Source organism: Phocoena phocoena, chromosome 10 (genome assembly GCF_963924675.1).
Source record: "Phocoena phocoena chromosome 10, mPhoPho1.1, whole genome shotgun sequence".
Classification (NCBI taxonomy): Eukaryota; Metazoa; Chordata; class Mammalia; order Artiodactyla; family Phocoenidae; genus Phocoena; species Phocoena phocoena.
Genome location: NC_089228.1, coordinates 27,179,622 through 27,192,599, shown reverse-complemented (window position 1 = coordinate 27,192,599; position 12,978 = coordinate 27,179,622). Strand labels below are relative to the sequence as shown.

General features: G+C 41.2%; 1 protein-coding gene across 14 annotated transcripts in view; it reads right to left on the bottom strand.

Annotated features, from left to right (window-relative positions):
* The window catches only part of CADPS (calcium dependent secretion activator), a 478,500-nt gene that overhangs the window by 135,989 nt on the left and 329,533 nt on the right, over positions 1–12,978 (bottom strand). For 13 of the 14 annotated variants that reach the window (XM_065884698.1, XM_065884694.1, XM_065884691.1 and 10 more), the window contains 2 exons: positions 12,443–12,579; positions 8,589–8,776 (listed from right to left, as the gene is read on the bottom strand). In XM_065884698.1, coding sequence (XP_065740770.1) covers positions 8,589–8,776; positions 12,443–12,579 — 325 coding nt within the window. The remainder of the gene's footprint in view (positions 1–8,588; positions 8,777–12,442; positions 12,580–12,978) is intronic. The other variant, XM_065884699.1, reaches the window with a different exon arrangement.

Below are 12,978 nucleotides of genomic sequence, written 5' to 3'. Positions count from 1 at the left end.
AGATTCACAGGTTGCAACAGACCGAAACTCTCCGGACCACCCAGTTCCAGAAACTGACCTGGAGACATTCCGGACCACCCAGTTCCAGGAACTGACCTGGGGACTTTGCACCCAGCCCAGCCTTCCCGCCTTTCGAGGGGCGGGACTAACGGTTCCCCAGGATACCCGAAAAGACCACCAAATAAGGAATACCCTGCGCCCCCCCAGATTCACCACACCCCTTTACCTTCTTCCCCTATAAAATCTTGCCCAACCCTCGCCCGGGTGCGACTTCTCTGGCCCCTTGCTCTCGGACCAGCGAACCTCGCCCGGGAGCGCTCCCTAATGAAGCTCACTTGAAGCTTTCCTCTGTTTCGCGGTGCCGTTTGTTAAGATCCGACCTTACAGTATGTATAATCTCTAGGTTAATTATAAATTGTAATTAGGACTCTCACGTCCTGTAGTCACCGCTTCATTATGAAAGCCCAGCCTTACCCTTTCTTCCTCCTCTCCCTCCAGCCCCTGCCCTTTTCTAATTATGCCCCGATGCCCTGGGGCTTAGACACGCTGCTAAAACAAATATATCAAGTGTTTGTATCACAAAGAGTAAGATAGGGAACAACAACAAGCAGTTTCTACATTACAAATGCACATTGAAGCTTCTTGAGGTTGGCTTTAGTCAGTTTGAAAAAGAGGCCAGGAGAGGGCAAAAATACACAGGTCAAGACTTTTCTGACTTGTTTACTGCTTTTCTAAATATGTAGCTATAACCCAACAATAACAGAAGGTGTCTTCATTCTCTTATAAGGATGGGAGTGATGGAGAAGTCCCTCCCTCTGAGCAGTCTCACAGAATGTGGATGTTATTGGCACAAGGACATTAGTTAAAGTGGTTCAGGCTCTGCCCACGTTCTGAATGAAGCAAGAACCCAACAGATGATTAGAGAAATGGTATAAAATGTATGCATCGCAGGAAAGTACATATATCTTTCCCCAGAGAAGGACCAATTTCCAAAATTTGTATTACATAGATTTCCCTTTTTGAGGACTAAGCGAAGAGGTGGGTTCCTTTATTTGTAGACAAACATAGACAATTAGGTTTTTAATTCCACCCTGAACACCCAATGACCTTATGTACAGATTTCTGAGTGGTCAGAGCAGTGATATGTGTGGCTTTTGGGTATCACACCTACCCTACCTAAATAGAGTGTGACATCTGAAAATACGTTTTTGCACCAATGAATCTAATAAACACAGCATGAGGACACACTGGTGGAATTTTAGAAGGAAAATGCACATTATTTGGATGGTTTGTCACGGGCCAGAGAGACTGCACCAATGAGACAGGTGATGCCGCACATTTGATAAGATTCTGTGTCTGAGCTGGAAAATATGCTATTGTCATGGGACAGATTTCCTTTAGGAGGAGAGTCACATGGGTTAAAAGTTAGAATATAAGCTCTAGAGAAAAGGTTTCCTTGGGATGCAGATTTTTACTTGAAATGTGTTTGGACTTTTTTCCCTCTCCTTCTTAGAAGTCCTTCTGATTAGGTGAAGCTGGTTCTTCAGGATTTAGAGAGCATGACGCAGACATCTGTAAGGCCAGCACTACCTGCTCAGAGCCAGGAGAGGAGGCCAACCAGCCACGTGCTCCTGTCCACAAGTGCAATGATGCCTGTGTCAGTGTGTAACGTGAGACCAAGAACGTGAATGTCACTGTCATCCCCCAACCATGCCTGCCTGCTACCAGACTGCTGTATTCACAGGATGGTAAAAGAGAACTACCCTGCTATAGTCTTTTCTCTCTCTTTTGGGGAGGGAGAGTTAAAAACACCAGACATAATGTCATGATGGGTGTATGTGTGTGTAACACGGAGAGAGAGAAAGGGAGGAAGGGAAGGAGGGAAGCAGAAATTGGAGAAGAAGGAAAAATATACATACGCAAAATGACTCATTTACTTCCAGCTAGGCATTCCCCAAAAAGAAATAAAGGAAACCATTATGTGACATGGATTGGGAGTGAGGGACCCACATTGGAGGCAAGGACACGGTCAGTAAAGCTGTGCTCCAGGGGAGAGAAGACAGAGACCTGAATTCTGGCAGTGGCATCGAAGAGAAGGAGAAGTGGATGGACTTGAGAGATATTTAAGGGCATTGACAGGGCACGGTAACTGAATCCTTGTGACGTGCTGAGGAAGGAAACATCAAGCATGGCTCCCAAGGTTTTGTCTTGGGCAACTGGGTGGATGGAACCACTTACTGACTTAAGGAAGCTGATGGAGTAACAGAGGAGAAAAGTGAGCTCCAACTGAGTGTTCAGTTACTCAGATCTAAGCCACAGGGATCACATGGTCTTTGCACACAAGTGGCACCTTGGCTCCAAATACATCTCCCAGAAGAATCCTTGGATGCATTTTCAGAGATTTTTAGGACTCATGCCCTCTTACATCTGCTCACAGACTCATTAATCTACGCATCTTACTTTGGATTGGGGCGTTGGCATTATGGATTTGTTAATTGCTGATACAATGTACTTTCTCCGCAGGCCATATGTGAAGAACAGCACTGGCATTCAAGAAATGTTAAATAATAATGTAAATGAGAAAAATTTCCAATCCCAATAATAAAGGGATCCAAGGAACATTGACGCAACTTGCAATCATCGGAGCTGTTTGACTGCCTTGTCATTGTGGGACAGTGACCAAAGTGATGTTAATCGAAATGTCATCTAGAAAGAATACTAAAAATATTATGGTGAAAATTAAGTACTGCAACCTTAGGAGCTGATTTAAAAATTAGAAGATATAGCGATTTACATCTGTGGATCTGATGATCGCCAAGTGCAACCAGCTGAACATACCCACATTTTCCTTTCCTTTCCCTCTCTCTTTGAGAAAATGGGTTCAGTTTTAAAGAGCTAGTGCAAACTAATGTTCCCTCAATCAGTGGTTCTTAAATGTTGCTACATATAAGATTTTAAAACCATGATGCTTAGGCCATATCCCAGACTAACTAAATCAGAACCTCTGCAGGCGGGGCTAAGGCATCAACATTTCTCAGGCTCTTTAAGTGATTCCAATGCAGCCAAGTTAGACTACCAAGGCCTTGCGTAAGTAGGATCTGCAGACCAAATGCCTTAGAAATACGTGGGGAGGAACTGATTACAAGGGCAGATGCTTGACGCCATCTAAGACTTGCTGAATGAAATTATTCGAGGATGGGTCCTCATACTCTCCGCTTTAACAAACTCCCCCTGTGATTTATATGCACACCACAGTGTGACACCCCCTGCACAAGCTGAAAATCAGTGTCATGCCTTTAGACACAGAATATGTCTGTGTAAAAGAAACCAAAATCCAAGTGAAAAGGAGGAATTTCATCCCATCACCTGGAAGTTGGATGTTTCGGGTTTTGTTTGCTGGGGGCTGCCCTGTGCATTGTAGGGTATTTAGAAGCATACCAGGCCTCTACCCATAGATGACAACAGCACCGCCCTGCCCCAGTGTGACAATCAAAAATGTCTCCAGGCATTGCCAAGTGTCCCCAGGGGAAGAGATCACCCCTAGTCAAGAACCACTATGCTAAAAGATTCCAAACATGTGATGGTTCCATATCTTCCACTGCTTGGAATTATGAACAGCAAACAGCTTCCTGAATGACCAGATATGTCTACTTTGGATTAGATAGTTTAGATTCAAGTAGGTCTAGTGTTTCACAGAGACAGGGCACAGGTTTTCAAAGAAGGTGGGATAAACCCAGTCACCAGCACCTGACCCATCACTAATGATGTCCAGTTGCAGTAGGGCCGGGCTCTGCCTTCACCTAGGGGGGGGCTGCTGAGTTATGAATATGTAAAAAATGGAAAATTAGGTAAAAAGCTACTTTTTACCTAATCTAAAGTTGGTTGTGAGAGGCCAGTAGGAATGAACTCTCTTGTTCAGTTAAAGGGCAATTTGTTTCCATGAGTCATGAGTTCCTTCTTATTGTGGGTCAAAGAACAGATAACCTCTCCACACAAACAGGGTTCATCCTGGTGAAAGAGGTAGGAAAATGGGTTTTTTCCCCCAGTACCAAAAGGCTGTTAATTGGTGTTCAAAGGAGACCCTCCTTTTAGGTGGTCTAAAGCTCCAGGTACACTCTGACTTCTTCCACAAGGTCAAAATCACCAGGTGGGCCAAACTGATTTTGGACATCTTTAGGACAAAAATGGAAAAGTCTTTAACTAATTCAGATGGCTGCTAGAGGATCTCACCTGGAAATGCTGAAATCATATCAAATGGCTGAATTTGCATCCCACACTATACACAAATGCTAATGCTGGGCAGGTAGTAAGGCAGAGAGGTTACAAATCCAAGCTCCAAAGTCAGAATATCCACGTTTGAATTAGGCCCACACAGGTATTCGCTATGAAGCAAGTGACTGAATATATCTGAGCCTCAAACTCCTCATCTGTTAGGTGAGGATAATAATAATACAGATCTCACAGTGATGCAATAAGTATAAAATGAGATAATATATGTAAATAGCACTTCACACAGTGCTTGGCATATAGCAAACACGTATTAAACGGTGGCAATTATCCTTATTTTATTTCAACGTTACTTACGAAATCTAACAATGGACTATTTTACTTGTTACTATAACCCACAGAAGATAATTTCAGAGGTTGATGGGATATTACAGATGCTCTATGTGCTCATTTTGCAGATGAGAAAACTGAGGTATAGAAGTGAGATATGATAATCCTAGATTTATGCAGAACAGGTTCTAATACTCAGATCTTTAGAATCTGTGTGCAGTGCTGATGTAGCACAAAGAGGAAGAGCTTTGGACTCAGAATATCTGGGATTGCCACCTCAATTTACAGAATTCAGTTTCATCATCTGCAAAATGGGTGTCAAAGCAGCTAACCTGAAAACGTTATAGCAAATGAGATAGAATGTATGAAAGCACTTTGTAAACTGTAGAATTCCACGCAACTGATATTTAACATTACGATTTCTTCTTCCTTTAAAAATGCAATGCAAACATAGACCCTTACAAGCCTCAACGTGCCACTCACAATCCTTTTCGGTAGTTTTTCACGGCACAGGGAATAGGTCAGGCTCCAACAAGGGTGGCCATTTACTCTCTGCTCTGCTTCAGGGCCGATCACGCCAAAAGCAGCACCTTGGACAGCAGCCAGAGAGGCTTCCTGCAGGCGCCTACAACGCTCTACGCACTCTTTTACTGGCTGCAAGCTACTTCTACCTTGCGGTCTGACCCTCACAGGGAACACAAAACTCCACTCCACCTTCATCCTTGTATACTGCGAGTTCAGAAGATGGGTGTCCGCATGGGATCGGGGCATTCTTTGACCTTCACTATTGGACCTGCATACGTTGACTGATAGCCTGCTACATTCTCCAGGAAGTGAAAACTGGCATTTTCATTTGGTCTGCCTACAAGTGAACTGTATATATTTTAGGACTTAGAAATATCCAAGTGAATAAATTAATGCTGAAACATGAATACCTCCTTGTGAACTTTGTGTAGTTTGGCAATGCCAGGGTCAGAATGTCCATTTCAAAACCTCAACAACAAAACTTTAAAATGTCAATGTTAATTTGGGGCGAGATAGGGAAGGTGAAGAAGGGCACAGGATAACACTGGAGATAACTGTAATAAAAAAGGGAATAAAAGCCACGAATTTGCCATTTTACCAATTCACAAAGAGAGCATCCCTAAAGGACACAGGAAACAAGACAGGATCAGTATAAATTTTAGAACTTAAAAGTGCTTTCAAAGTGACCTCATCATATAAACGATTCTAGTAAGAGTCATTAATTTAGTGATAGACATTACTTTGTGTCTTTATTATAAACCATTATTTGAAGATGGATTTCTTTCATGAGATAAACGTAGAACTGAGAGGGTTTGCTAAAAATGATGGACCTACTATAAATGTATAAACCCATCTTATGCCAACCCATTTTATTTGCTTCTTAACCATAGTTTCAAAATTATTAAACATGGGTTGCTTATTATGAATGACTTGGTAAGGTACCAGGCCCCTAACTAGATGCCACTAAAAAAAGCAATCTGACTCATAGATTCTGTTTACATACTGCTCAGTTAGTTGTTTTGTTTTCAATGCAAACATGTTTTAAGTGTCCCTAAATACCTGACTCAAATTCATTCCTAATACACGGTATTTTTGTCCATTGCTAGGATTTTTTTAAAAAGTGCACGTTTGAACAGAGACTTCAGGAATACACAAAGCTTGGGGTTTGCTAAGGTGGAGGCTGCAGCATAGATGGGGGGTGGGCAGAGAAGGTCACAGACATCGCAAAACACAAGCCAATACACACATAACTTCTTACCTTTTGGGCTCTGGATTTGCCTGGGTTTTGGGATTTTTTCTTTTTTTGGATTCCTTTCTGGTATCTTTTTTAGCCTCTGGTTCAGACGGGGAGGGAGTTTTGCTCCCTTCAGGGTCTGTATTTGGTGTCAGCCCACTAAGGTACGCATGCATTTGTTGACTTTGGAGAAGGGGTGGTCGCATGGGGCATGCAGAGAGTGTGGCCAGCCATGGGAGAATCAAGACCACACATACATGCACAAACAGAAGAAAGAAAAAGAAGGATGCATCAAAGAGCAAGAGCAAATGCATTCAAACTAAAATAATAAGCAAAAAAAAAAAAAGATGCAAACTTGCATACGGAAAATCAGAACTGAAAATAAGAAATCCAAAACTGTTTCCATGACAAGATGTATAAACCTAACTGTGAATCAAGTGGCAGTCTTACAATATGAAATCCAGACAATGTGTATCATAATTCATGATGATGTTTACCAGGGAGTTTACAAAAACACTTCATTATTTTATAACACTTCCTTATTCAGTAACATATGTAGAATACAGTGTGACAACCCAGAGAATATAATGCAACTTCTCTCTCTCTCTTTCAAGAACTCAGTCCAAGAGGCTGTAACAGATAGTCATCAAAGTGTATATTTATAAAAAGCTGAATTATGCAGAGACAGTCCCCAGGTATGAGAGTTTTCATGAATATCTTTTATGCAAATGAAAGGTCATGTGCTGGGCTAGCAAACCTTATAACAATGGGAGGTGAGGAAAACCTTGTTGCCTGTTAAATATTCAAACCTACAATGCTATTGTTATCCAGCTCTGAATGTTGACGTTGCATCTCATAAAATCTACCAGTGCTAGAGAGAGGAAGAGCACAGAACTAACCCCACAGACACTTCAGAGTTGTAGAGCGTGCAAAGATGAAGACGACTGATACAGTTCTGATTTAAAAGAAAATGCAGTCAACTCTGGATGCTCCCACGTATGAATTTCCGTAGAGCAGCAGCTTGTTCATCACAGGCTGGGTTTCTGAAGATACCTAGTTTTCCTTGGGTGTGCCTTCCCTGGCTATTGGTTGAGGTGTCCGGGGTAATGTAGGGCTTGTCTTTATAGTAATGTGAGGCTACATACACTGGGATAGTAAACTGGCTGTGGCAGTGTGGAAACTTATTCCATGTCTTCACGGCCGAATGGTAATGTTCTTAAATTATTTGCTGCCTTGCGTTATTCAGAACACGGAACTTTTCCTCCAGGAGCTGGGCAATGTCTAAAGAAAGAAAGTACTTAGTATGGAGTTGGAACTGATGTTCTGGTCTTGTCTATAAAACCTATAAACTGAGGGGGTTGATCACACTGTGATCTCTGAAGCTCTTCCCAGCTCTGCGGTTAAACTCTAAGTGTCGTGATTATCTGCGCCTTCCAGCTTCACCTAGCTTGTTTCAGCTCTTGCTTTGCCTATGCAGAGCATTTGTTTATGCTGCTCCTTTTGCCTGGAACCACTCAACTCCTACTTCAGCACTCAGCCCAAGCAACGATTCCTCGAGGAGGTTCTTCCTGCCATCCTGTCACCCCATCTGAGTTGTGTTCCTTTATTAACTGCTGCCATGGAGTTTTATTCCTTCTTCTCAGAGAACCAATCTCTATATAACTCTGCCCTCATTTGGTGTCTGGTTTTTGCTCACCGTGCACGCTGAAGGTATAGCAGAGTACCTGACCCTCAACAAGTAATCATTGAATATTTATGGAATGAATGATAGCAACAACAAAGGCAAATACTTATTTAGCCCTTGCCATGTCCCAGGCATTGTGCTGAACCCTTTATATCCACTTGCATCCTCTTGACAACCCCATGAGGACACTATCATCCCTGTTTTACAGATGAGAAAACAGTGGCAGAGAGGGTTTAATTACCATCCAGGGTCATGGAGAGCAAATGGAGCAGTCATGACTTGAGCCTAGATTGTTCTAATTTCAGAGACCACTCTAGAAGTCCTGTTTGCCATTTCTGTTAAGTCTCTTGAAAGGAGAAGAAATTCAGACCTGTGTGTTTTTTGTGTTTGTGTGGCTGGTGTGTGCGTGCATGTGTGTGTGTGTGTGCGTGTGCGTGTGTGTGTGTGCGCGCACGCCCACTGGTCTGTACTACTGAGGGAATGCGGATGGATAGAGTTAGAGATGACCCTAAAAGCAGGACCAGTCATAAACCATGGCCAGTGCCTTAAAAAATATTTTTAAAGGAATACCTCTGGACATGTGCTTACCTGTTCCCATGGACGTGGGATGCACAGAAGGCAAAGCTATAGTGAAGGAGGGTGGGGTCAATCATGGCGCCATTTTCTGCCCGTTCAAGCAAATCTCTGAGGTAACAGAGATGTCGGTGACACCCTCGGACTCCATTTCGGGCGCAATACTCGTCTAGTACAAACACCTGGCCAGGACTGAACCAGCCCTGTTTGGAGAATAAAGGAGAGACTTTCTTTTAAATATAGGTTGGGTTTTTCTGGGGGAGAGCTGCTAGAGTTGGGGATGACTGGAGAAGGGGGTTAACAATAGCCACAGAGCTAACACTTGCTGATTGCTTATTAAGTACCAGCCACTGTGCCCAACGCGGTGTGTGCTATCTGGTTTAGTCCTCATGACAGTCCTATCAGGCAGGTGCTGCTATCCCTGTTTGATGGTCGGGAAATTGGAGCTCAAGGGAGGACACAGAGTTTCCCCAGCATCCTGCAGCTAGGAAGTGATGGCATCTGGATTAGCAGAGGGCATGATTCCAGAAAGAGAGGCTCACCCACTGCTTTAACACTGAAGCGTACACCTTAAAAGAGTGTTGGAGTGTGGGTAGGGCAGTCTTGGTTACTGATAAGAGGAAATAATAACATGAATGCCTTAAATTGGTGCAGTGCCTTACCCTTGACAAAGAACTTTCAGTTGAGCCCCGTAACAGCCTTGAGAAGCAGACAGAGCAGGTTTATCTCCATTTCACAGATGAGGAAATGGAAATAAGAGCTCACAAACAACACAAAACAGGCAGGACTCAAACCCAGCTCTGTCTTTCTTCTTTTTAATATTACAGAATATACCTATTAACATGGAAATATGGTCACAATGCAATAAATTATTGTAAAATAGTACGTAGAGTATGATACTATTGGATTCTTATTTCACTTTCTTTTTTTAACATCTTTACTGGAGTATAATTGCTTTACAATGTTGTGTTAGTTTCTGCTGTATAACGAAGTGAATCCGCTATATGTATACATATATCTCCATATCCCCTCCCTCTTGCACACCCAGCTCTGTCTTACTCCAAGTCTTCTGGGTGTTTTTTTTTTTTTTTTTTTTTTAATACTCTGGAGCATTAATAAATACTAGGATTGGTCTACATACATGCTAGGACTTCATAAATCCTTTCACTTTGGAAGAAAGAAGTTTTTTAGATTTAAAAATGAAGATAATAACGGAACTTTCCAAAGAGAACAACATGACTAAGTTTTCAAGTTGTGAATCACATAGGATTCAATTAAACTGAGAGGAGCTTCCTGTGCCCTGGCTGAGCGTTTTGCCTTATTCTTTCCCTGGCGGTTATTTGTCTTCTTATCATGTATTTGCTTGCTGCAGGACCACACAAAACTCTGCTCTGAAAGAGAACCCGGATGGAATCTCCGATCCAGAGCAGATTGGTAGGCATGATGGGGTAGAAACTACTGCCTCTATCGTGCACTTAGGAGCTGATCAGACAGGCTAAGCGACTTGACACTCAGAGGCACCCTTGGAACAAGCCTGAAATCCAATCACTTCTTTCAGTATGGGTACCTTTCTGAAGCAAGAAAGAAACCAACTGAGGTGATACATTGTAAGCAGAGAATTTAGGATTGTCTTAAATATAAATTTAATTTTACTTTGAGGGTCTTCTCTGAGTCATCTTTTGAATATGGCTCCGTCTTGGGAGAGAAAAGGCAAAAGGAGAAAGTGACCAGGTGGCAGGTAAAGGCCAAGGAATTGTAGCGAGGGAGGCCCCTGCCAACACTCTCCTCTGGTATTAGTGATCCGGGGAAACTTCTATAGACAACATGCAGCTCAGCAATGCATCCAACGAAAGACGGCATCTTTCCTATTTCAAATGATAAGTTACTGCAGAGGGCGGGAGAGTAGTCGAGGCAGTGGGCTGCCCCTATAGGCAACTTCTTTGCCACTCCATCTGCTACCCCAAATGCTAAATCTTAGAAACAACACTGCTGTGAAAGATTAAAATATATTTTCTACGACTCAGATGACACCAAGTCTTTTGTAGATGCCAAAATAGCTGCTTTGAAAAGAGTTGAAGAAATATCAATTAGGAACTCAGTCGAAGACACAGAAAAATTTATGTATTCCTGCTGGTCGGTCTCCAAAACTAACTGAAAAAAAAGATTGTAATAATGAGAAAATGGAATATATAGAGGCAGGAGATAAGGTCTTTTTAATGGCTGTTATTTTCTGAAATTTGGGGATGATGATTAATAGATACAGGTACACAAACGGGAAAGGAAACTGTTTTATGATATTCATAATTAATTTTGGATTTTTAGGCCTATATATGATTCACAGGGAGCGAGCTTCAAAATTTCATTTCTGGTTTAATTTTTTCTAGAGGGCACTCACTCCTTAGTGATGAATTTCTTAGTGAAAAAGAAAATCGTTTTAAGAAATTAGGATTTGAAAAAAGTCTTGAAAGTAAGACTCCTCAAAAAATTCCTCAGGAGACTAGGAATTGTACATAAAAAGACATTATTTAAGTTCAGAGGCATATTCTTACAAGTTTCACGAATGCAATTTATAATTACACGAATAATTACATAATCGTAGGAAATACATTTGAGAAAAACTGCCTTGCAATGCAAGGTAAGCTTTTCTTTTTTTTTTTAAGTCAAAATGATGTATTCCTTTCCAATTTGGCAAAGTTCAGACTTCTGATGAAGTGATTCTAAACCTGAGATAATCAATGAATCTTTTGTGAGACGAAGATTAATAAATTATTCCACATAATCCCGCTTCTGTTTTTTAGACTACTTTATCTACCATTTTAAATATTTTGGATCCTGGCACAAAACAAGAAAAGGAATTTAAAACAAAAAAATTAGGACAGATTTAGGGTATAGCCATACCATTTAGACAAAAAACCCAGATTTTCATTATATTTATGTTAATATCAATAATATGTTAAATTTAATAATATACAGATATATGAACCTTAGTATGTGGAGTCAGGGATGAGGCTTTTCCTCTGTGTAAAGCCATTTCATCCTTTCCCCTCACCTTTCCCATCTATAATGTGGGATTAATAGCCTTTATCTTTAAGCAATGAAGTAACAATTTCTGGTTTACAGAAGGAAATAAATTGGGTCTCTTTTAGGCTTTTGAATTTGATGGTATAACCTCAAATCTATCTTCATAAATCTAATAAACACGTAATAGAGGTCCCTTAAACTTAAATGGATTTAAATCTAGGCTTAAAATAGGATCTCAAGAAATGTTCATGCTCTTGCTGGAGAGCGGGACTTCCAAACGTCTAAAGCACCACGCGAAAATTCCCCCAAAGGGTGAAAAACGCTTCAAATACTATGTAGAAAGAAGAAAGCCACTCAAACAAACAAACCCAAGCCCATTTACCTTATGAAAAGGGAAGTGAACTTGATTTACATTTTGATCTTTAAAAAAATAAATAAAAAGGACCCATTCATTTCTGAGACAGGAGCACAGGGTCTTACTATGTGGGGTGGGGTGCGAGGGGAATCTTAACGTCTAAGAAACCGAGGCAATTTTTACAAGTTCTCCATAAGCAGGTGCCAAACTCAATTACCCTCTTGAGAATATTTCTCATGTAGCAGCTGAAAAGGGGGAAGCTCAGATAGGGAGGCTGGGGAATTGGATCCGTCTCTACTGATAACTTCCTCCCGCTCTGTCTTCTTTCTTTGGTAACTAAAACTATCTCAACACAGGAAATCAAGAACACATTTATAATTGTTAAAGGGGCTCCACAACGGAGAAAAGAGCTTCTGACATAAAGGTAGAAAAATATTTTATTTTTTGAAATGTTATCACGTTTCAATTGCTGTATACCAAAGAATATACTTGCCAGGCAAGAATAGGAATCATTAAGTCTGTGATCCAAAGTAAGACGTTGCACCATCTCAAAGAGGGAAGCGTGGTCAAAGTTACAGGGGTTGGAAGAGATAAATTCATCCATGCCATGTTTTTGAGCTCTATCTGCGTCTGTTCATTTATACATGTAGAGAGAGACACAATTTAGAGAAACACATCACATTTTCTTTGACATTTCAAATACACAGGAATTCACTAGGCATTACAAACGCTAGCTGTTTCCCCGTTACCTCCCACCAACATCCCCAAGATATTCTTTTTATACCTCCCATTGTCAACTTGCATCACTTACTGGTGAGTTTATTGCATTTCGGCAAAAATATATTGGCATCAACATGTTTATCAAATGATCACAACTCCAGTGCATTTATGTTGTTCTTGAAAAACTAAGCACTCGACCGTAACTTCGCCTGCGTTTCACCAAACACTGAAAGCAGATCGGATCTTTGCTTATAAAAGCCTATTTAGCTTTTAGGTTAATAGATTCTGCCATTCCAGTGGTTATATCTA